At 49.9% G+C, this 24,374-nt stretch overlaps 1 protein-coding gene across 3 annotated transcripts; it reads left to right on the top strand.

Annotated features, from left to right (window-relative positions):
* Nucleotides 1-3,056: 3,056 nt before the first annotated feature.
* Nucleotides 3,057-24,374, top strand: CEND1 (cell cycle exit and neuronal differentiation 1). Of its 3 annotated transcripts, XM_067295469.1 has the most exons (3): nt 4,642-4,704; nt 19,522-19,539; nt 19,633-24,374. In XM_067295469.1, the coding sequence occupies exon 3, from the start codon at nt 19,705-19,707 to the stop codon at nt 20,107-20,109; it is 405 nt and encodes a 134-aa protein (XP_067151570.1). In that variant the 5' UTR covers nt 4,642-4,704; nt 19,522-19,539; nt 19,633-19,704; the 3' UTR covers nt 20,110-24,374. The 3 variants fall into 3 exon arrangements, with proteins under 3 accessions (XP_013800838.1, XP_067151569.1, XP_067151570.1); XM_013945384.2 differs by lacking the exon at nt 4,642-4,704 and adding an exon at nt 3,057-3,132 and having other exon boundaries at nt 19,522-24,374; XM_067295468.1 differs by having other exon boundaries at nt 4,632-4,704; nt 19,522-24,374.

Below are 24,374 nucleotides of genomic sequence, written 5' to 3'. Positions count from 1 at the left end.
AGGCGGGGATGAAATTGGGGTAAATCAGTTTTCTAGTTTTAAGGACCATGTTCTCCTCCTCTGCTGCCCTGGTGGCAGCCGGGGTTAACTCTGCGAAGGCAGGGCAAAGAGATCACCGTGGTCTCCCTCTCCTTGAATGCAGCCGCAAGGGCCAGGTTACCGGCTTGCTGTCTGCCAGTCAGCTGTTCAACAGCTGCCTGGAGCAGAACTGTGCTGGCAGGAGGCCTCCCAAAAATGGGAGAGAGGGAGGGGTTGGGGGCTCTAATTATAACTCTCTGCTCATACTTTTACAAGCCACCCTGTCACGCACAAGGGAAGGCTGCGAGGAGGCTGACAGACAGCTCTTTGGTGAGCGTGGTCACGCACAGAGGTGTCCTGGTCGGTGCCAAGCACCCATGTGGCGACAGCGAAAGAGCCCTCTGCCATGCAAACACCCTGGAGCTCGCGCCCCTGTCCCACCGTGTGCCAGTGTGGGACTGGCCTTTGAATCAGGCGTGAGGGCAAAGAAACGGTGTGGAGGGGCTAACGGGTTTGGTGCAGCTGGCGCCGAGGGAAACAAGCCTTGCTCGGGTTGGAGGGGAACTTGGCCCATGCCACTGCTTGCCGTTGTCACATCTCTTGGGCTTTGCGGGAAATCAAACAGGCGCCGGCTGTGACGGGAACAACCATTTGCCTCTGAAAGCCCAGCCGGGAGCGAGTGCTCCTGGGGCACGCTGCGCTCCTGCCCGGGACGGCGCTGCCGCCGAGGTCCCCGGCCCCAGCAGCAGAAGCAGCGTGGTTTGAGATGCCCGGCTCCGGCCGACCTTGAAGAAGCTGTTTTCACCTTGCTGTGCCTGGAGCCAAATCGATGCCTCCCACGAGTGGCAGGCGGCGCCTGCTGTGCCTGCACCGGGTGCTGGCACCCAGCTCTCATCTGCGCCAGGATAGGGATGACGTGACCCACTTATTGCAGGAGACGGAGTGAGCTGGAAGACCCTTCCCGTGCTTCGTGCCAGAGCCAGGGGATTTTTCTGCGTGCCAGCTTGCTCTGGTGTATCTCGCCTGGCTTCTCCTCTTGTGTTTGACATTGGGGGTCAGGACCGTTGGTTTCATGGCTCCTTTCTTTTGATTCTTTTAAAAAAAGTTTTTTAACACCAATAAAAATAACTTTTGATTCCAAATCTGGGAGAAGTCTGAGTCATATGGATGCACCATGTGAGGCTGTTTATGTCCTCAGATGGAGGCAGAGCGCATGAAGAAGGGGAAATCGGAGCCGGAAACCCCTGGCCTCAGCTCCCCCAGACTCGCGGGACTGCTGTCTGCAATTTCCGCTTGCAGGCAGCTCCCTCCCTCTGCTCCTGCAGCGCAGCAGGGAGGATGCAGAGACCAATGACGCTTGTACCTGATGTAAAGGTGGCAGAAGGGTTTTGTACAATCCCATGCCTGGCTCCCGGGGACAGCGATTTGGGTGTCTCGCCTGTATTAAATCACAGGTTTTCACAAGCTTTGCAGGAACTTATTCCATCTCTTCTGCTATGGGTCTGATCAGCAGATTCAGAGGGCATCAGAAGAAGCATGCAGCCGTGTTAGAAAAGGGATGAACCTTGTGCAATCTTGGCTGTGCCTGGCACAAATCTCTGAAATGGGGCAGGGCAGGGAGGGCTCATGTTGCTGGGTTCAGGCTAGGTGCCACACTGGGGCAGCAGAGATGACGTTAGCATTAGCCACAGCTAATTATATCTGTGCCAACTTCTCCGGGGAGCCGAGCAGCCTCCCGAAGCCAAGCAGAACGACAAGATGCCCTTGCTCATCCCTGCTCCAGGGGAGCACTGGTAGCTGCATGCAGTGCCAGCCCCTCCAAGGTGGTCAGCCTTTCCTAGGAGATTTGGGGTCCTGCATCCAGCATTTCCTGCAGTGTTTGCTTCAGATATGGCCAGAACGTTTTCTGTACAGCCTCTGTGTTTTTTAAAGTGTGTTGGCATAGCCGGACACACGTTAGCTTGGTTCTCCTGCCAGGGCAATTCAGCAGAACCAGAAAAGGGCATTTTTACTGATTTTACCTGCGGCGGTTCTGGCCTATTGCGCCAAGTATGTTTGCAGCTGAGACACTGCCTGGCTATGCTTTACAGGGCAGGGCAGGGCAGGAATTCGGGGTAAAAGCAAGATTTGACCTGAGCACTGTGCATTTGTGAGAACGTTGCCACTTTGCAGGAGGTGTGGGCTGTGAAGGGGAAGTGTGTCTGCTTTTAACTCACGCTCTGCAAACCGCTGGCGCAGCTAAGGGAAAGGCTGCGTGTTTGCACGCAGCCCTGCCAGCAGTCTGACACAGCGCTCCGCAGCAGGCCCCAGGCCGCTTGCCTGGCCGTGAGCCGGCCTCAGGCTCCCTGCAGTCCCTCACCGGCCTTGTGGGATTTTGGGGGAGTGGAGTCGGAACCTGGCTCGCTGGGCCAAGGGAGGATTTGGGAAGAAGGGAAGTTGAGCTGGCACAAAACAACCCCATTACGCAGCATTTTAGCTTCCCCCCTCCACCAAGCAGAGCCTCCCCTTGGCAAGACAGGTTGTCACCCCGGTCCTTTGGGGTCTTCATACTCAGAAATCCTTTATCCTGAAGCAGGGGAGCCCTGTACTGCTTTTTTTTCCCCCTTGTCTACACAGAGAAGCATTGCAATTCATCAGGCTGGTTCTCTCCCAACCCACCAGCACATTTCTCTCCCCGTTCCGCAGCTACATGCGCTGCAAGCCGGACTTGGAAAAGCAAGCAAGAGAGGAAAACAGGCAGGATGCTCGGTGCCACGTTGCACCGACAATCCCCAATGGCCAGGGCAACAAAGCACGGCTCGGACCCTCCACCGAGGAGCGCCGGGGACCCGGCGCTGGGGCCGGCCTGCCTTCACCGCCCTGGCGGCCCCCCTCTTGGCGGCCTGCCCCGCTCCAGAGCGCCAGCCCTTCTCTCCGGATTGGACTGCCACTCCCCTCTTCCCCCTCCCCGGCTCGCCTGTTTCATGCGGTCCTCGCTGGTGCATTGTGGGAAACTCCCAAGTTTTTTTTGCCTCCTCCCCCCCCCACATCCCCCGGAGCCTCCCTCCCTCCCTCCTCTCTGCGGAAGAGCCGGCTCCCGAGGTGGGACTTGTGCGAAGGGCCGGAGGAGCGAAGGTAAGGGCTGCCGCTTTCTTGGCTGCACCTCTGTGCGTGCCGGAGGCTGGGGCGAGTGCGGGGGGCTGAGCGGCACGGGGCTGCCTAGCGAGCGGCGGAGAGATGCGCGCCGTTCGTCTTCAGGGCAGCCTAGGAAAATAGCGAGCTACTGATCTACCTGCTCAAGGTGAGTGTCTGCCTCTCTGCAGCTACGTGAGATGGAGGACAGGGGACTGCCGGGCCGGCCGGCTCGGGAATGAGAGCGCCTCACTGCGCTGTTGTCTCGGCTCATTGGTGCCGGTGCTGTCTGCCCAAAGCTCCAAGGACAGGGACAGGGGCTGGCTGGGGGCGGTTGCCTTCCTGCCCAAGCTCTCCTCTTTGCTCCCTGAAGGTCAGGCAGCCAAGAGGAGGCACTGGCACGAGTGCAAGTGCATGGCAGAGAGCCAGCCCACCTGCCTGCCTCCACGTACCCGCTTTTTGCCCCGGCTGCCTTTGAGGGATATGCTGCTCTTGCTTAATCAGAGCTGGGGTGGCTGCTGGGGGGGAGGCATCAGCCCTAGGACAGAGGTTGGGAATATCATGTTGCAGAAGCTCTGTAGAGGCAGAGAACTGGCTTTGGCTACATAAAACCAGAGCTGACCGTATACCGGAAATGATACTGTCAAGAGGAAGGAGGGGTAAACTGCATCACTAGCTAAAATATTTTGATCTTATTAGGCAAATAGTAAACCTCCTCCCACCCTGCTCTGCCCGCAAAGGTTTTGCTTTGGATTCCAGCTGTGAAGTTTCTTCTCCTGTCTGCCTACACCATCTTGTTTGCCCTTCATTCTGCCTTGACGGGGTTTACGTCTCTGTTTAATTGCCATCAGTCCTGAGGCAAGGGGCTAAGCAACCAACCGCCGCTAGGACTAGCCAGCAGCCCTGTTTGTTACTCTTGGCCTTTTTCGAGTTGGGGTTTGTCCTGGTAGGAAAGGGGGCTCTGATATCCAAGGAATATCCTTTGATATTGTCCTCTCCCCCCCGCCCCCGACATTGTGCTGGGAAGGCATTCATGAAGGGCAACCTGCCAAAAAAAAAAAAAGGGAGGGAGGAATGAGAGGTGGCAGAGGCAATAGTGTGTCCTTGAAGCTCTCAGGAGAAGTTGCACCAACCGGGTGGGAGAACGGGGAGGGGGTACTGGACCAGGGCTCCTGTTTCGGGGTGGGTGTTTCCAGGAATGAAATGCATGGGGAGCACGTCTTAGTCTTTTCAGTCTGCTGACGTTCCTGCCTCTCAGTGTACCTCTCTATGCATCTGTGCCCTGCGTGTTTGCAAAGACCTGTTGATTTGGTCCGGCCTCAGTGCTCTATGACCGTCTGCTGGCTTCTGATGGGGGAGGGTGGAAGGAAGAGGATTTTTATTCTTGAATGAAGGTCAGCCTGGGAAAACTTCAGTAGGGGGGGCGATAGGAGGAAGCGCTGCCCTGACCGCTGCAGTCCCGTTTTCCTGGGTGGGGCTTGGCCAGGATGCTGTCAGGAGAGGGAGGATGGACTACGCTGAACTGAGCTCTCCGCTGGATCTCAGGACTGACCTCTAAAAGTCTGACCTTCACAGGTTTGACCTTCAGCGTTTTCCTTCTTTCCTTTCCTTTCTCAGCCACGGCGCCTGGCGCCAGCCTCTAACCCCACAATATTGTGGCAAGACAAGGGAGAAAATGCAGAATTCTCTGCCGATGCACAGATTTAGTCCACTGCCACCATCCCCTCCTCTGGCTGGCTGCCAGGACTGAGGGCTGGTGAGCTTCAGGACGCACTGGACCCACCTTTGGTCGGGCCTCAGGGCAGGCAGACATTGCAGAGGGGACGGATAGGGGCAGGGCAGTTCTCCGTGCAAGCGTTTTGGTGCTGGAAGTGTTTGGGCATCCTTCCCCAGATCCTCCCCAGCCTCCTGCAGGCAGCAGGGAGAGCAAGCGCTCAGGATTTGCTGCCCAAGGTAAGCAGGGGGCTTTCTCCCAGAGCGTGCCAGAGGCCTCCGTGCTTTTCTCCCTGAAGGGTAACCACCTCGTGCTGAATTGGCCCCTTGTCTGGCTGCAGTGGCTTCTTCCATTTCAACTGCAAAGCAACAGTTTTCAGGCTGATGCCTGCAAATCTGCGAGCTGGAGGATTTGGCACCTTGCTTTGCGCATGCAGAATTGCCCTCGTAATCTTTTTGCCTGCCCCAACCACGCTGCATTGGGGGTTGCTGGTGACATGGCGAGACCCTGGTGCAGTCCTGGATCAGACAGAGGCGACAGGTCCTTCAGGATGCCAATACGCTGAAGAGAGCTGTCAAATTCACTGCTGCTTAGCGCAGTGGTTGGGGTGTCAGAGACGATCATCCCTTCTTTTCTTTTTTGCTTGTGTTTGCTTTTGCGAGAGAGAAGGGACCCACTAGCCGGCCTGGAAATGGCCTTAAAAACACCATTTAGAAGGGAAATTTGCCCCCCCAGCTGGCAAAATTGCCTACCACAAAAATTAGAAAGCAGACAGAGCTGCAAAGCCATGAGGACCCTAACACACTTGAGTGAGCTGTTAGAAAGGAGATGAGCCTATTATACTTGAATACTAGCTGCTGGCTTGTGGGGGAGCGGCACCCCAATTTGGAAACCTCTGCCCTCTTGGCTTATGGCCCTGTATATACCTATTCCCTGCAGAGATCCAAGCTTTTAGTGCTGGGGTCTTTGCAGCTAACCTCCCCTCCTGGAGCAAGCTGCGCTTTGGGGGGGCGGCTGAGCAGAGTCGAAGGCAGTGCAGACCAGGCGAGCAAAGGAGGAGGGGGTGGCGCTGATGCCGAAAGATGAAGTCGAAGCTCTTGCGGTGGATCTTGCAGGAGGCGCTCCCTGCTCCCCAGGCAGGGAGGTGCCCCCTCTCTGCAGCACAGCAAGTCGCCCCCGCAGTGCGAAAGAGCTGCTGCCATCGGATTGCTGGCTCCAAGAGAGCAGCAAAAGAAAAAAAAGAAAAAAAAAAGAAAAAAAAGAAAACAAGCCCAAATGAACATGCTTGCAAACCGCTGAGTAAAACAGAGCGTGGCAAAAAGCCAAGGCACTAAGAGCCACCCAGGGCGGGACAGGGGGTGGCGGGGAGGTCTGGGCTGCAGGCTTCGATTACACAGCGCCAAGGTGCAAGTCTTGGGGGCATCCAGCCAGATATGTGTCTGTGGCATGCAGCCGCGCGCCTGCCCGCGAGACGTCGCGCCGGAGGGGATGGCTGCGCAGCTCACATGCTGGTTGTGCTTCCGTGACTGCGTCTCCTGAGCCAGCAAAACCGTCCCCATCATCAGACTACTCCCAATGCTTCAATGTGATGCCCTACCAAATAGCTGCCATCTGACAAAAGTCATCCTGACTATTTTCTCTTTTGCTTCCCCAAATTTCTGCCTTAGAGTGAGTCACGTTCAGTCTTGGGTCAAGGAAAGGCTTAAGCTCTAACACCTTGTGATTTGGAAGGGCTAAAAGTTACAGTCATGTACCGACAGGAAAAAGAAGCTGTCAAGTGAGAAACAGAATTTTTGATTCTATTTCTGAGGGAGTCTCCGAAACCCAGAATTAAAGCTAAGACAGAGCACAACAAAGTGAGATGCTCTGAAATTATTTTAGTTATAACAGTTTCTCTTTGGAAGCCCGTGCACAGTGCTATGACCCTGAAAAGCCAGGCTTAACAGCAGAAAGGATGTTTAAAACCTAATCCCAGCAAGGTATTTTTCAGATTCTCTATAATGCTAAAAATGGTTTTGCTGTGAAGCATGGCTGAGAGAGCAGCAGGCTCAGCTGCATCTAAAGGGCTGATGGCACTCAAGTGGCTGACCATGCGATTTACATGGCTTCACCATGTATGACCAGCCAACATAAGACTGGATCCACACCCGGTGTAATTCAGTGCCGACCCCTACAGACATCAGTCAGAGCAGGCAATTTGCACCCCTGGAGAGTTGGAGACCAAACCTTGTACTCCCCTGGGCTGATTTGGTAACACTTCCCCCATTTCTGCCATAGGTAACCATGTCCTCGGGTGACTGAGTCAAACCTTTAGAAAGGGGGGTTGGTTTTGCTTTTGCTTTTGTATCAGTGCAGTGTGCCAGGCAGCGAAAAACTTGGATCATTAGTTGTCACTTTGGGACCCTGCGTGGTGACGGAGGTGTGAAGGAGTGGATTTCATGGGGTCTTTCTGGCTTCAGGCTATATATTTTTAATATGGTTGTGGGAAGGAAGTGGAACTGAACTGCGAGTGCTTTTTAGTCCATGTTGCTGCACAGAAATGGCTTGAAGGGGCCATGGCTTGAAGGAGAAGATAACAGAGCAAAAATGTGGCATTACTCTACAGAGCACCTCAACAGCATAGGTTAGAGAGAGCAGTGTTTTGGATTATTAAAAAGAAAAAAGCACCATGAAAAGAACCAAGTAAAGCCTCAGGAGGGAGTATGGTGTGCATCTCTTTGCAATGTAGACCAGCGTCTCTCCGAGAATAAAATGGCTGCGTCGTCCACCCTGGAGAACACCCCGGGAACAGGACAAGCATGGCTCGCTCTTAGCTCAGGTCTCATCTGCCAAAACGGGGTTGCGGGGCAGAAAAAGCCATTAGGCAGCGCCTGGGTGGCCACTGGTGCTCAGCGCATCGGGGCTGGCTGCCAGGGCACTAGCTGCTGCGCTGGGCCCCAAAACGCTGCGTCAGCCACACGGGGAGCATGGCTGGGCCGTGGCGGGGGAGGACCACTGGTGGCGGCATGCACTTTGCAAGCCGGGGCTCTCTGCTCCATCTGTCACTGGTGCTGGCGTACAGGGGTGCCCAGACTCTGCATCCCACTGCTGTGGTTGCCCCTTGCTCCCTTTTCAGATGCGGCAATGGAAGGCAAAGCCAGTTTTGCAGGGCTACGCAAGCCCACGCTATTCCCGGCTCCAGCCTCGGTGCCATATATAATGTAACCACTGAACATGGTTGATGCCTCCCCACCGAGCTGGGAGAGAGGTGATGTGTCTTGGCAGCACGAAGAGCAAGGGGTAGGGTCCTGCAAGGGCTGCCATGCTCTGGGACGATGGACAGATGATCACTGCAGCTTTGGCTGCCCTGGGGAATATGCCAGCAGGAAAGACGCCGGGAAAGTGACGAAAGCGCCAGGTCTCGGTGCAGCAGCGGGACTGACGCAGCTGCGTGGCAGCAGCTTCTCCAGCGAGCCTCCCCCTGTGGCGGTGATTTGAAGCAGCTGCCACCAGTGAAAGCACTTTCAGCTCTCTGACGCTCTCCCTGTGAAGCTTCAAAGGGCTTGTCTGAGAGGGAAATGCTTAATGCAGGACCAGGGCGGAGGGATGTGGGGAAGAGCAAGCAACAGCTTGGGAAAGGGCTTCATAAATAGCTCATCAGAGCAAAGTGGGTCAACAATATTTGCTGCAACTTGGTGCTGCTGTCTCCAAGCCTTCCCTTTGTGAGGGCCAGCAAACACAGCCGTCTCCCTGCACAGCCTGGGACTGTTAAAAGGGATCTATGAAAAGAGATTCCTGATCTAGTTGCATTGTCTTTGCATTTTATCACATTTACTGTGCATTACGTCAGGAAGGGGGTGGGGGTGACGGGAAAATAGATGGGAAGGTAGCTGAAAATCTCCTTGGGGAGTTGCCTACAGCAGCTGAACTCAACACAAATGCCTTATGTAAAGCTGTTGTAATATTTATGATAATACTGCGAGGTGCTGCATTACCTCATCTGTCTCCGCAGCAGCTCTTGAAAATGGGGAGAAGGCTTAGTCACACTATGCCGTCACTTGTCTTAGGTGCTTGTATGGCATTTCACTGCCTTTAAAGTGTTTACTGCCACAGCAGCTCAGAAAGGGAGGGAAGTGTTATTTGCCCCTTTCAGAGACTGGGAAACCAGGGCACTGAGAAACAAAATGAGCTGCTCCCAGAGAAGGAGCCTGGAATGAGGCAGGGAAGAGAACCCAGGTCTTCCCAGTCTTGATGAACCTCTCCTCCTCTGTATGGAAGCAGAAGCAGAGGCACAGACCCCAGAGGAAGCTTTCCAAGAGACACCTAGGCAGAGGCCTGGTGCAAGTCCTTCAGGCTACATTACTTAGGGGTTAGACAAGAAGGTCAAGAGTCCAAGTGTGGCCCCTTGGAGCCATCAGCAAGCTTTGACTTCAGCAGGAACAGAGTTAGGCCATGCCTATCTTTGACAGTTTTTTCACTAACATCACATCCAAGCCTTTTTTGGGACTTACTGATCCAGCACTAATGTGGCCAGCCATAATGACCTGACTGTTCTGTGCTGATCCCAGAGTCTCTGTTTTGGTACAGGTCCCAGCTCAGCTGACTTACAGTGATGTGAGCAATGCATCTCTGGTCCTCCCTACAGGGTTGCCATCATAGCGACAGGTCAACATCCATCACTGTTGGCTCTAACCTGCAGGATGGGCAGAACCTTGCAGAAGGATCTCCCTCCACCATGCTAGCGAAACGGGTCAGCCACCTTTGGTTGTGATGTTGAGTGGTATTTCTTTAAGGAGAGCAAAGGTCTATTTGCTGTGAGCACTGGTTAATAGGCAAGATGGAAAATGAGGCCTTCTTGCTTCCCACTGAGCACAGCTGCTGCACGAGCTCAGCCTCCCACAAGTCAGTCACTCTGTTTATTCTTTCCCAATGCCGCACCAGCCGTCTGGCTTGATTGCAGGCTAACAATGAGCTGCCTCTGTGGAAGAAGTAAATGGGAATCTAGGATATCTTAGGCAAGATATTTCTGGCAGAGGTAGGTGGATGTTCAATCTAAAATGCTGAGTTCAAGTCAAGTCTGGCCAGACCCATACAGCGGAGAGGAGTTCAGCCTGGAGCAGGGGCAGAGGCAGGGCTGCAGAAGTAATTAGAAAAATGGAAGAGCAAATCTCAGGAGTACAGACTGGCAAAACCGGGCTTCCAAGGCCAAACAAAATGAAGGAAGAGGGATGATAGGATGCTAATCTACTGAACAGCTTGGGTGGATAGCAGAGCTACTAAAATGAAGCAGAGCTACTTAAATGAAAAGACACAATTGACTGATGATGCCCCTTCAGTTGCCAGAAGCAATAGGATGTGCTGGTGGATGGTACAAACTATTTGATAAACAGATGTCCTCAGAGGACAGTGGAGGTGTTCTGTTCAAGTCGGTGAGCTCTTTAAGATGATTCCCATGGGAAAAAGCTGGGCTAACCTGGCCATGAGTCAGAAAATTAATTCTAATTCCTACCCTAAAATAACTCTCAGAAGTCTGACATTTTGGCCCAGTCTTCTGGTAGCAGCTGTGGAGGGATAAATCCTCATAATTTTTAAGATGGGACTTTTATGGTTTCTTATGTGACATGCATTTGAGCTAGCCAGGAGTACATTCCCTCCTGCAGCGTGGTCCTTCCAGTCCATGCTTCTAGTCCCTTCTTTTCTTAATTCACTTCCAAGCTGCCTTTGAGGTCCAGGGAGGTGCAAAAGACAGCTTCATAGGCGCTGACAGAGTGCCTGGTCCAGAGCACTTAGGTCTGCAGCGTGATGGTCATCCACGTTATTGTGATATGGAAATAGCAGCAGCGCTCATTTGCCACAAAGCTCAATGGTGTCTTTACCTCAGGGAGATCACCACCATGTCCCAGGTATCTGAGGGCCAAGAAGGGGTTGGGACTGGGAGGATGGTGCGAAAAATAGGCAAGCAGAGAACTGCAAAACACATCTTTCCATCTCCCTGTTTCTGGATGGTCACAAGTCCAGGGCTGGCCTTTTCCACCTAGAGCCAGAAGTTTGTATGTGACCCCTCCTGCTGTTGGCCATGTGTCAATCTGTTACCCATGATCAAGCCTTCAGGAGGATATGCTTGTGCATGGGGAGATTTGCTGATGGACTGTCTTTGGGAAAAGAAAGGGAGGTGAGAATGGTCTTGAGCTTCAGGATCTTAGGAGTGACACACCAAACTACCCCCTTGGCTCTCTGAAATAATCCCTTCTCCAGCTCACCTGTAGCAACATGCTTGACTGCAACCTATTTCTTCCTTCTGCCACAAAACCACAAGTGGCAATGAACCAGCATTGCCGTGTGGCCCAGCCACATCCTCAGCTCTCTTTGGAGAAGCCTTCACCTGTCAGGAAAGACTACTTTTTATTTGGCACCTTCCTCAGCACATCAGCAAGTGGCCTTAGACATGTGCTCCAGCTGTTTTCCATTTTTCCTCTGACCACCTCAGACAAGACCTCTTTAGCGATGGTAATACTTCATATGTCTATAGTTTCTTCCACCTGAGGGTCTCACATTGGTGAGTTTAGTCTCATATCATCTTAATTCAATTTTCACGAGGCATTGAAGAAGAAAGCTTAAGACACATGCAAAGGTCACATAGGAAGCCTGTGGCAGCACTGGCTCTCCCCTGTAACAGCCCTAGTTTCTAATAGCCTGGTCCCTCAGCACTTTCAGTTCATAGCTGCCTTCTCTGCTGTCGTCAAAACAATGCTTTTTTCTTGTTTTTTTTCTTTTTTCCTTTTCAGGAAGTTATTTCTTTTCAGGAGCCTTTTCAAAGTGGCCAAATCCTAATTTCCCTGTTTATGTGCACAATCTGCCACAGGAACAAAATCTGCAGACTTCAGTCTAAAATTACCTGCTCTTCACCTACCAGCTGGTGCCAGCGCCTGAATCAGTGACAGTAATTCAATCCTGTGAGCCAGTTTTGGCAGGTGCAAATTGCACTCACCAAAGGGAAGCTGTGTGTTTGAAAAGAGGGCCTTTTTCCATGCCTTAGAAAGCTAGTTTGATCTTAAGTGACCAAATGCAGGCATGCCACCTGAGACTTACAAAACCTGCCTAAGGGATCTGGGAAGCTCTTGAAATTAATTGGCATTCAGCACCCATTATTCCTCGGTGATGCTGAAAACCTCTTCCTCTGTTGGTATAAGAGCAATTGACTGAAGGATATAATGAGGACTGCATTGGGTGTCATGTTCTCAGGTACCTTAAAGCCCTCTGAGACTCAGAAAAGGGGGGCTGGGTCCTGTGAGGCACAGGCCATCTCCTCCAGCCTCGCTGAGTGCTTTCAACTCTCACTGACTTCCAGCTATGTAATTTCAAGGGGAACTGACAGCAGGCTAGGTCACATATGTCATTCCCTCATGGAAGACCTCTTTCCCCAACCTGTGGGAGTTTCGCAGACTGCTGCCCATCCCTGGCCCAATCAGTGTGGAGTTGCTGCATGGTCTTTCCCACGGTTTAGGTGCTTCAGACCAAGGTGTTCAGGGGTTGCCAGTGGAGTCAGGGCAGGAAGAAGCATTAATGCTTGCCTAGTAAGAGGGGCCCACTTAATTTCTTGCCCAAAAGCCAACACAGGCCGCACTACTTAGCTCAGGATAATGGGGCCTGGGTACTTGTAACATGCTTCTCTTAGAACAAAAAAGACAAACCTTTAGGGCATTTCTTTTCCAGACTGCTGAGAATGATTAAGAAGTGTAGGGGAGATGAAGCAGGGATGAAGGAAGATGACCTGAGGATTTTTAAAGCCTTTTCTGCTATTTATGGCTCTTACTACATGGCATTGCTACAGGTCAAACCTTGCCAGTAGCTATTTCTGATATCAGTATTTTCAAGTGGAGGACACCTGGAATTTGTGGCTGGATCTCTTTTGTTGCAAGTATAAATTCAGATAAATAAGCAAATAGCACTGAGATGAAAGACATTTTGCTCCTGCCTGGCCAGCACAGGGGAGGTTTGGGGCCAGATGGCCTGCTCAAGGAGAGGATACAGATGCCTGGGCCCCAGAAGAGGAGAGTGGGGGAAGGAGGTCTTACTCCCCTCAGGGTATAGCCCAAATCTTGCTGTAGTGACTGTGCATCCTCCCATGGCCTGATATACAATCCCACTGTCTTGGTTGAATTCTTGCCTGCTGACACAGCACAACAGTCTGTGCCAGTGTGGCATCTGAGGATCTGCTTTTCACCTATTCTTGGGTGTGTGTGACCCTGCGCACATCTGTGGGGTGCAGCTTCCCACCCCAGCCCAGATCCCACATTCAGTAGCTGCTGCTCCATCTTGCAAAGCTGCCTTTTCTTTCTAACTTGAAACACTAACTGGAAGATTATGAGGCTCAGGGATGGGGCTGGTCACTGCAGAGGGAAGAGGACAGGCCTGTTCCGATAAAACTAGAAATGACTCATCTGTTCCATTCGGTGCAGGATTGATGCAGCTTTCATCCGCACCCACAGGAGATGGAGGAATTAGCATCTGCATTTGCTAATTTTCGGGGGGGGGGGGGAGTTGAGGCAGAAAAAGTGCCCTTCAAGGAGGCAGAAAAAGCTGTATTCCTTACATCAGTCTTGTTGCCTTGGCTGGGGCTAGCTTGTAGAGTGGTTGCACTGGGTGGCTCATACTGCACTGACCTTGAGAACTGCAGCAGCCAGAAGCAGTCCAGGAGGACCGTAGTATTTGTGTGCTTCTCACAGCGGCAGGAATTTGGGGGGCTTTTCTTTTCCTTTTTCTTCCTGATCACCGGTTTCATTATCTCTGCTCCCTCTTCCCAGCCTGGGAAGGAGCTGGTTAGCTGCTGCCAAGTGAAAACCTTCCTGAAAAGGCACAGATTGTTAAACAAAGAAATAACATAGGGGGAAGGGAGGGAATGATGCCACTTTCTCACAAAACCTTATTCTCAAGTGCTGCTGCCTGTGTGGGAGGCAGAGAGAGGGAGCTGGAAGGGGGAGGATCGGGTAGGCAGGCAGAGGCAGGGACTGAGGCAGAGAGGGAAGGGAGGAATAAATAGATGTAATGAGCTATAAAGAAGAAAGAGCAAAGGTGGAGAAACAGGCCATTAGAGAGAAACCTTCTTTGTGACGGAATGAATGAGGGAAGAGGAGGAGACAAAGGGCTGGGGAGAAAAAGCCTCACACCAGTATACACAGGCTTAGCTTTTGAAAGCCAGAAAAGCACCTTCTTTTCAGTCTCAAGTTGGCTGCAGAGATGCTTAAAGATAAGCACATGCTCATGCCCTCGAAAGCATGGGACTGAAAAGGGGAAGGAGAGCAAAAAGAAAAGAGGAGATGATGTTCAAGGAGATGATGTTCTGCTTGGCGCACCAGGTATGAAAGAGAGTTAAGTGCTTTGCTGCTCAAAGAGGATGTGCTGCTGAGAGCGAGCGCCCCGAGTCCCAAGGGGAAAGGCAGTGCAGATACCTGCAAGCAAGCACAACATTAACCCCAGCAGGTAGCTCCGCTAGCTATGCTGCAGCCGCTGTGGGCAGGAAGGGTGCTTGAGCTGCTCGGGTGCTGAGTTTGACAGTGACAGCCCAGCTCAGGGTTTGGAAAGACACTGGGCAGTTCCATGACCCAGGTTTTAATCTTCTGTGCAGGCTTGGCTAGAAGTGCCATAGGGGAGGGTGAGAGAGGATAAGATTTCTTTCTTGTTACCTGGGTTTCAGAAAGGCTTGAGGGTTTTCTTTAAATCAACACCCCATGCATTACAAGGTGCCATATGTGTTAGCTCAGTACTGTGTTACTCTCCTGGCTGGACAAGTGGATAAGACTAGGCAAGGAGAGTCAGCTCACTGGCAGGAGGAAAGCTGAGAGAAGAAATTGATGGCTCAGGTAAATACTGACAATTTTGGGATGAATTTTGCAGAATACACCAAACTCTTTTTGGAGTCTGGCTTGGCTGACACAGACAGAAATTCAAAATAAGTGAAGTTCAGGGTTAGACAAGAATCAGCATCAATGTGCGGGTATTGGAAGTATGTAAAGACCAATGCAGCAGCAAAGTTCCATGGGTTGATTTGTAGACAGTTAAGCAGGGATTGTGAGGCAAACCTTCCTGATGGCTAGTTTCACTGATGGAAAACCATGGATGGAAAACCCTTTCATGTGGACACTTAAGAACTGCAGATATTTATTTTAGCTTAGTTGGTTTCCAAATCTTTTAAAACCTTTTCTAATCTGCATAAGCGGCTTGCATTGCTTTTAGTGACACTCACTTAGAAACCAGGAAATTCTTCTAATGAACTGTATCAGTGCTGTGTGGAGCCATGGGACAAGTCCACACAGATGGTGCAGAGTAGGCCATGTGCAGAGTAGGCCATGAGCAACAACACAGCTTTTCTACTTCAGGGAGCCTGGTATCCAGATTTGTTCAATCAAGGGTGTAGATGAGAGATGATATATGTAAACTGAGGTACCTTGGGCTACACAGTGTCCCCATATCTCAGCAAAGAGGTGAATGTGCCCACCCCACAATTTAACCCCACCACCTCTGTACATAACCTTAGGCTACATGTAGCCTTTCTAGGGAAAGCAACAGAAGTTTAGCACTAGGATCTTATAGCATAACCCAACGAAGACTAGAGAGTGTGCGAGTAGTCCACCTAATTGATATCAAAGCCACCAGACAAGTAATTCAGTATTTATGATATGATGAATCTGATTCTCCCATCTTTAACCTCTAAGCCTGCTTCTGTCTTGAGCCCCACTCATTTCTTTGTGTCCCGTGTCATTGTTACACCAGATGTAAAATGAGGATAAATTGCTACCAAATGAGAGCAGCAGTGCCTTGCAAGTGACGGCATGCAGTTTTAGCACATAGGAATATGGCCCTGAATGTAAGCAAGTTTTCTGTTAGGCAGAGCATCATGAATGCTCTTCAGAGGCAGTAGAAAGGAAAAGGTGGGGCAGATGGTGCTTATGGAAGCATTGCAAAACAAGCAGGGAGAGAAGAATATTCTTGTACTTGGCCAGGACCATGTGCTTATCTATCAAGTCCCAAACTACAGAGAAAGTGCTAAGCTTGGTAAGTGTCTGGGATTGTGTTTCTGAGTGGTGCAAGACGCCCAATTATATGATCCATCCTCACTGAAGAATGAGAGGAGAGTGTTGACATTTTGTGTTTCAAAGGGGACATCTTCAGATTTTGATTTTCGGTAGCAGGAGAGAACATCATTTCCTCCTTTCATTTTTCAGAACACCATTTAATACCACATACTCAGCAATGTAAGTAAGTGTTGCTCAGCAGGAGGAGTCTGGAACCAAACTGATTTGAAAATCTAAGAGAAGACTAGCAACTATTTTATTTAAAGCTGGCTATGAAACCCTGGGGGCAGAATATCTCTTTTTAATGATTTATTTCAAAACTGGCCAGCTTGGATCATCTAATGCATTTTGGAGACTTCAGGCTCCATCTCGCCAAATATTATCCAGCTAAAGGATGGACAGTTCATCTGCCCAAAGGGAGGTGTCTAAGGTAGGTCCAATGAAATGCCTTCTGGAAGTGCCTGTTCTCTCTCCATGCTACAGAAGGAGCTGAGACTACTCTCCTAGGCTAACTGCTTATCTTTCAGATGGCTGAGTGAGAGGAGACCCGACATCTATAGAAAGGGACTGTGGGGTTTCACTAGGATTCCTGTATGGCAGATGCCTTCAGCATGGCTTAAGCATGTCTACATGTCTGACTGCAGCCAGGGATACCCAGGCTGGCTCACGTACTGGAAGCAGTCCAGCTACCATTGCCTGGAGCTTACCACACGTTAATTAATTCCACTGAGATGCAAATGGACATCTTTTGGTCAAGGTGTGTTCTGCATCCCCCTCTGACAAAGTGTTTCAGTGAGAACTTCATTATTCAGATGGATTTTAATTTTAATTCAAGAGGAAGAGACACCTCCTTGCAGATTAATGGTTAAATTCTTGGTGTTGGCTAAGACATCAGCTCTTATGTATGGGAAGCAGGATGGGGAGGAGCTGACTTGACTGGGATGTGGACTGCTAAGGGCTTTACCTGAACAGGAGAATTTTCTTCTGTTCAGAGGAAGTATGTGGTGTACTAGTATCATGGTCACCAAGCCTGATGCAGTGTGGGCTATAGACTTCCATGATTTTGGCACTGGAGTTCCCCCAGTCAGTGCCTGGCATTGGTGAAGATGGTGTCCATCAGACAACAAATGGCTCACAAGGGACAGCAGGAGAAAGTGTAGTTTCTATCTCATACTAAGCAGTAAGCTGTTGCCCCATTTCCCTCTGAACCCAAACCCTGTATTTCTGTGAGTAGGTTTCTTCCAGTTCAGCTTTTGTGCCTAGGTGGAAATTAAAACAGAACATTTGTTACCCTGTTTTTTGGAAGAGGTGGCAACACAGACCATTGTTGCAAGCCTGGGACCCTCTCCCTGCCTGTCATTAAAGGAGTGGTCTGGACCCTGTAAGCCATTTTGGAGCAAACATCTATCCACAGACACTGGTTGTCTGTGGAGGTTTCTGAGGAGCCTCTTTGTTTCTAATTCCAGACATTTAATAAACTCATATTTCACTTAGTAGGCAGAAAGCTCTTGGCAGGCCCCTGGCAGCGCTGAAGGTCAGCAGGGAGGTAATGAAGCAGGTCACTCAGATTTGACAGCTGCCTCCTATTTACTCATTATTTTCCAAGCACTAAGTTGACAGGGTGCTGTGCTGCTGGAGGCCCAACAGCAAGCTGCCCTGCGGCTGCTTCTCCTCTTCTTCCTCTGGATAGCAGTGCTACTGTAGCCATGGGAGCTCCATCTGCCAGTTTACCCTGCCCAGACCTCTGTCTAGCTGGGCTTGTGTCAGTGATGGTTTTTGTTGTGCTTTATAACCCTTTGAAGCCTGCTTTGTTCATTTGCTGAACTCTCTGGATCCATCCATGCTGTTTACTGCTTTCATCAGTTCCTTGGCAAAAATGGTTCCAGCTAATCACCTGTGGTACATCCGACAGTGCTCATCACCGCAGGCAAGCCCAGCTAACCACTGCAAGGAGGAGAAAGGAGTGAGACTGCCAGTCCTTGCACAATCACTGTGAGATCCCCTTTACGGTAAATCCACGCAGTTGCACTGGAGTTATATCAGTTTGCACCAGCTGAGGATCTGGCCTTTGCTTTATTTTCCAGTAGCGCCACCAAAAACACTGACAGCCACAATTCTTGTAGTTCTGATATCTATGGTAATCACGGAATTAATCCCTACTTTTTCTACAGCACCCATCTGGATGGAGAATATCAGACAAGATCACGTGTTTACCGCTCCCTAAACTTAGCTTGGGATAATGCTGCAAAACAAACAGGGTAGACAGTGAGTTACAGGCAGGGAGAAGCTATCGATCTGCTTTCCCATGGAACAAAATGTTCTCTCCTTTACCTAGGAGGAAGGCAGCTGTGGTGAGCAAATGAAAATCAAGCTTTATTTGGTTGGAAATGAGTATATCTTGTCACTGATGAATGGCATTGCATATATGGCTAGGGTGGGTAGGATACCCCAGGTGCCAACTGAACAGAAAGCATGTGGATATATGTATTTGCAGAGTCATTTTGGTAATGAAAAAACAGGGAAATGAAGCTCCACCTAAACCCGTCTGTACTCTGAGCTTGCCAGCATCATGGCAGAGGGTGGATATACAGGAGATGTTAAAGAAGTGCTGTTGTAGTTCAGTGTATTCTTGGACTTCCAGCCATACTGAGCTGTTTCTAGTGTGAAAGCTGTCATTGGGTGGAGGGGTGGTGTAGGTGGGAGGGAACTACGGTAAGAGGGGTACAGAGACCAAGGCAAACCAGAACTGGGAGGGAAGAAGACAGGAAACTGGGAGAGACTGTCTGCCTGATGAATGCTGGCACTGCTCTTGCCAAGTATCCTGGTCCAACAGGCAGGCTTGTAGTTTTTATGTATCACACTTGCTGTGATAACAACACTCAAAAAAGGTTTTAGCCTTATTCTGTGGCTATAAGCTAGCCTCAGTTGAAACTGGCAATGAATGTCCTGTTGTCATGACTAAAAAGTGTAAAATCTCTGTAAAATCCTGGAGAAGCACCTGCTCCAGGATTTGCTTACAATGGCACAGCTGGTTGTGGGCCCAGCCTGCTTTCGCTGGTCAGGTGCTAACATGTACTGTTGACCAGGTTGTGCTCTTTTTCTTTCTTTGTTTCTGCCTTTTCTCTATTCTTTCATTACAGTTGTGCTTAAGAGTCCCATTGTGAGAATAGCAGCCACATTTCCCTGAACATTGTACACCCAAGGAAGAAAATACGGTGCTGTATTCAGGGCACCTACTATGGGGTCCAAAGAGAAACTCTGTGAACTACTAAGCTAAGCTCAAGAGTGAATAACTGATTTAGACCATCCGCTCTCCAGGCCTGCCAATGCTGGTTCCTGATTCAGTCAGCAGTAAAGGGCCAGCACCCTTCAGATGCTATGGCTTGTCTCAGTTACACACAGAGCCTAGTTGGGGCAGCCTGAGATGACAGTTGGTCTGAATTGCTTATTGTTCTCTCAAGGGCAGGCACTGCAGTAGATGCTTTGAATACAGCCCACAATTTGTAAAGCAAGAACCAACAGTTTTCTAGTCTTGTCTTCTCTCCTCCCCTGTTGCCTTTGGGTGGAATAGTACTGGCTTCCTGTCTCCTCTTCACTCACATCTTATTCCTCTGTTTCTTCTTTCAGGTGCTGTATCATGTCCAGGTAGGACACCACCACTGTCAGAATCGTCCCAAGGCAACCGCTCCAAGGAGTTGAGTTGTCCACCTGAGCTGACTCCTCGGCTTTCTCCAGCAGCAGGGCAAAGGAGAAGAGCCAGCACTGTCCTGAATATCTGACGTCAGATCGCTGCCCACAGCATTCGTAGGGATGGATTCCAAAGGCAATGTCCGAAGTGGAAACAAACCTGATGCCAAGGCCCCCAGCTCCGGAAAGGCAGAAAAGCCCAACCCTGGGCCTGCCACGAATGCAGACAAGAAGGAAACCCCTGCCAAAGAGCAGCCTGCCCCTGCCACTGCCACCGCTACCACCAAGAAGGCAGGTGGCGATGCTGCTGTTGTGAACAACCACAGCAACCTGAAACCCAGTCCTGCCACCACGGAGACACAAGAGGCCACCGGCCAGTCCCCTGACTCTGACCACAAGGGAAACAGCACTGAGGAGTCGCCAGGCAGCATCTTTGACAACATGAAGCCCTTGATCATCGTTGGAGGAGTGGTGGTGGCTGCACTTGCTGTGATTGTGGGAGTGGCATTCCTAGCCCGGAAAAAATGAAGACGGAGACAGGGTGGGGCTGAGAAACCCAACCCAGCTGTACAGTTCCTTTTGAGACAAATGCATGCAGAAAATTCTATACATATCTATATATATAGAGTGAGCTAGATAGGTCAACAACCAACACCAACTGCAACTCCAAGAGTCTTGTTCAGGACAACTGTGCCAGTTTGACCCAATGTGGGTAACTCCATGCACTCAGTGTGTTCTTTCATGTAATATATCTTGGCTTATACCACTGTGTATAGATTACAGCTTCTCCTGATCGGTGTAAATGACGGTGTCCCCTCCCCTCCCCTGTTGTTCTCCTTGGGAGACCCCCCCATCTTTCTTGCAGTCCCCTGTTTTCAACTCCAAAGTGTTCTTTGTCCCATCCAGAGTCCCTGCTTTGTGTTTTGGTTTCTGTTTGATTTGTTTTTAAGTTGGGCTGTGGTAAAGAAGATGGAAGGGGAGATGGAGCCTAGTGCTAAGACCCAGTACTCCTGTCACGGTGTGTTGGGCTGGTGTTCATCCAGCACCCAGCCAGGGCAAGGGAAGCACTGGGCAATCACAGGAGAAGGCAACTCCTTGGCCCAAACAGCAAAGTGTGATCTCTGATAGATGTCTTGTGTACCTGCTGCTCATCATCCCAACTTTAAAAAAACAACAACTCTAAAGTGCCCAGAGAGAACACAGGCTGGCTGTAGCTGGAGGCTGAGACTGCAGCATGGTAGAGCCAAGTATGCACCTCAGGACATCACATGAAGTTTTTCTCTGGCTGAGCTGCCCAGCTGGAGAATGAGCAAAGGGGGCCGTACTGTGCCCAGCAGTGCAGTTATCAGTGCATGGAGATATCTGGCTAAATCCCATGCCGACTTCAGGCAGACAGAGAGCAGTTGCCATCTGCTTAGTTTCTTGCACGTTGGCGGGCTGCCTTCAGTATCCCCTGACTTGCCAAGGTTGTATGGGCAGCGTTCAGGGATGGAGAGACTTTGTTTTGGATCTAGTATTTCCTAAATTTAGGCTGCACTTTGCATGATGCTGTGACCTCAGCCCAAACTCCAAGTCAGCTGGACTCTTTCTGTTCATTTCCTGGGGCTTTGGATCAGGTCTTTCATCTGAATGTTTTCCCACTAAAGGCTGTGGCCTCTCTGTACATGAGGAGATAAAGAGAGACAAGACCTGATTTTAGGGGCAGACAGGATCTAGGACCCCATGAGAACAGCTGGGACCCCATGAGACCTGCTTTACATCAGGGAAACCTGTTCAAGAGCACTGGAAATCCATCTGTCCTGGAGGGATCTCTTTCCTCCCTCCTATGACAGTAGCAGGGATTTGTGACTCTTCCATGCTTTGAAGTTGGAAACAATTTTCCAGCACTCAGGAACAGACTGGTTTCATTGGTGAGTATCTCAGATCTAAAGCCAGACCTTCTGAGGAGGAAGAGAAGGAAGCCAGATGGCAAGAGGGAGAGTGTTTAATGCATTGACTGATGTCCTTCCCAGAACACCAAGAACAGAGGGCAGATCTCATTATTCTGAGGGTTTCTGTTAGGCTATTTCTGGCTACTGCAAAGAAGAGTCTTTTGCTTATGTTGTTTTTAAATAGGGTCAGAGCTGAGATGGGGTCAGAACCACAGAGAATGAGTCCTTGGAGCTCAACAGCAGTCCCAGCTAACAGGCAAAGTGTGGGAGTGATACTTAGCAAAGGCTGTGAGAAGGGGGAGTGAGATCAGTACAGATTGGTAAAAGGGCCTTAGTGATATGTGTTTAACTGAGCCTGGATAAATTCAGTGGGTACCAGGCAAAAAAAAAAGGTGTGCATTCCTCAGGTATTGCCTCTGCAATATCTGGTTCTGGCAAGATTAGTGGATAGGATGGTGGATGTGTATGACCCAATCTGATAATACTTCTCTTGATTCATGTCTTTCTTATTTACCTCCAAATTTGGTTTGCTGGATACACATGGCCTCCCAAACACAAAGCCTTTTGACACAGCCTGACCGTTCCTGTGGTGAGATCTGTCATCCACTTCTTTTACTCAAGGCTTCTAAAATATTCCCAAAGGTATGCAGCCTCTGGGAGTATCTGATGCTGTCTTAAGACAAACAAGAGATTGCACACAACTAAAGTTTTAGGTCTATGTCTACCTTTATCAGTACAGACAAAGGGTATGTGTATATTGGGTTCACACTGTTTTTGGACCAAGTGCTGGCAGCCACAGGTGAAATCCTGGTAGCTTAAAGCATTTTTGTCTGTATTCTGAATGTATCTCCTAGTAACAGTATATCCTTTAGAGCCTGTAAAACTTCTTGTTATTGAACTAGGGGTCCATGGCTGGCTGTTTCTATAATGTCATTTTTGTCTAAAGAACTGATTTTCCCTCATCCTGTTTTGCAGATGCTCAGAGGTTAATTGGGAGGGGGAAGGGCAAACAATAGAAAGGGAGTATGAAAGGTGATGGGAAAGCAGAGATGTGAAAGAGAGAAGCTCAGAAGCAGCTCAGAAGCAGTCCCAGCACAGCTCCCTGGCTGCGGCTGCAGCAGGGCCTTGCAAGAGGACACAGTGAGGTCACTGCACCCCCCTGCATCTAAACTAAGGGGTCTGGGGGTGCTGCAGAGCCTCCAAACCCTGACACTGCCCTGGCCGCACTTGCACCCTAACAGTGTGTCCTGTTTTCCCCGCAAGGGAAACCTGGGTACACAAGCTAGAAGCAAACCGCAGCACAGTCCAGCCAGGAACCTGGTCTGTACAACTGGGACGCCTGTGCCCACTGGGTACAGCGTAAAGTGTACTTGCAGCCAGCTACCAGGGAGCCATTCCTGGGCTCTCCTTCCCTTAGACCTCCGAAGCACGAGGCTCTTGGCTATAGGGGAATTGTGGTTATGTTGCTCATGAGGGAGGAAATCCGGCTACCCCAGTTCTGATTCATGTTTTGTCAGTGTAGGGTTGGTGATTTTCAGACAGTGACTTCTGTTTTCAAGAGAGAGTCCTGTCTTCATGAGATGCTTCTAGCTGCCCTGTCTGCTCTCTCCCTCTCAGCCTCTGGTGTATGAATTTTCTAGCAGTGTGTGATAACATTACAGATGTAGCATCTAGCTACTCTGCACTGATCAGCATAGACAGACACAGGGGGAGGAAAGAGAAACACTGCTTCACTTGAGTCTTCTCTTTTTTTTCTTCTTTTTTTTTTAAGTGTTTTTATATCTTTGCTTTAACCTTTGGTAACAGAAGAGGGAAAAACAGCTCTCAGCCAATATGGGCCAAGACCGTAACTATTTCTGTTAACATCTGAACCCCTTCTTAGAGCAGTTAGATGCAAGGCCAGTAATTTCATCTGAAGAACACACCATAGGAATGGTGATGGGACTGCAGCTCATCATCTGGGAATGTAACCATACGCTAAATCTCCTTAGGCAGTGAACATGGCGTGTCCTGCCCATAAGGGATCTTTCACTTACTGTGATTACCTAACATTTTTGTCTGCTGTCCAGAGTATCTAGAACCAAGCTTTTTGGTGGTTTGGAAAACACCTGTGTTTATGTGTGTGCGTGTGTATGTGTATATACACAACCCTGCCTTCAAGACTATTCTGTATATGTATGTATGTATGCATACATATAATACATATATTTATACTACTGCAGTCTGGGTAAAGCCACATTCTTTGTAGGAAAAAGGAAAACAGACCTGGAGACGACCCCTCATTTGTTCCCCTGCATTCACACAAAGTGTCCGTGATATCTTTTTTGTGCTATTCACCTCATGCCATGCAGCACCTGAGTTCTTTTTTTGATCCTGGTTTCTTATCACTGCAAAGAATGTACGGCTAGCAAACTGTTGAATGTACAATGTCCCCATTGTGCTAGAAGCTCAAAATTACTGCTCCCTTCCCTCGATAGTCATGTGGGCTACTTGCTTTAAAATAAGGCACTTCTTTTAGACTATACTGAACTATACTGGACTGTGTTGTAGCGCTTTTCAAAGTGTGGGTCTAGTGTTGATTTGAGTCAGGTAGATCAAGCATAGATGCCATACAAGCTCCTAAGCACGCAGCTGGGACAATGCACTTCAGTCCTGACCTGCAAATGACACCCATTTTTAGCAGACACCTCCTGTTCTGCCTTAATGTGCCAGGCCGTGTGGTGGTTTCATTTTGAGAACAAATGTCCAGCGAGAAGTAGGCTGAGAAGAGCAAATTCATCTCTCTCAGAATCAAAGTGAGATTGAAGGCTTAAATGATTGAACTCGCTGTGCTAAATAAATAGTTGTCTTTTCTCGTACTGA

The sequence above is a fragment of the Apteryx mantelli genome, chromosome 4 (assembly GCF_036417845.1).
Source record: "Apteryx mantelli isolate bAptMan1 chromosome 4, bAptMan1.hap1, whole genome shotgun sequence".
Lineage (NCBI taxonomy): Eukaryota > Metazoa > Chordata > Aves > Apterygiformes > Apterygidae > Apteryx > Apteryx mantelli.
This window is presented reverse-complemented; position numbering and strand designations above follow the sequence as displayed.

Bases quoted from the DNA above. Each gene is read 5' to 3' on its own strand.
- CEND1 (XM_013945384.2), top strand. From the start codon at position 19,705: ATGGATTCCAAAGGCAATGTCCGAAGTGGAAACAAACCTGATGCCAAG.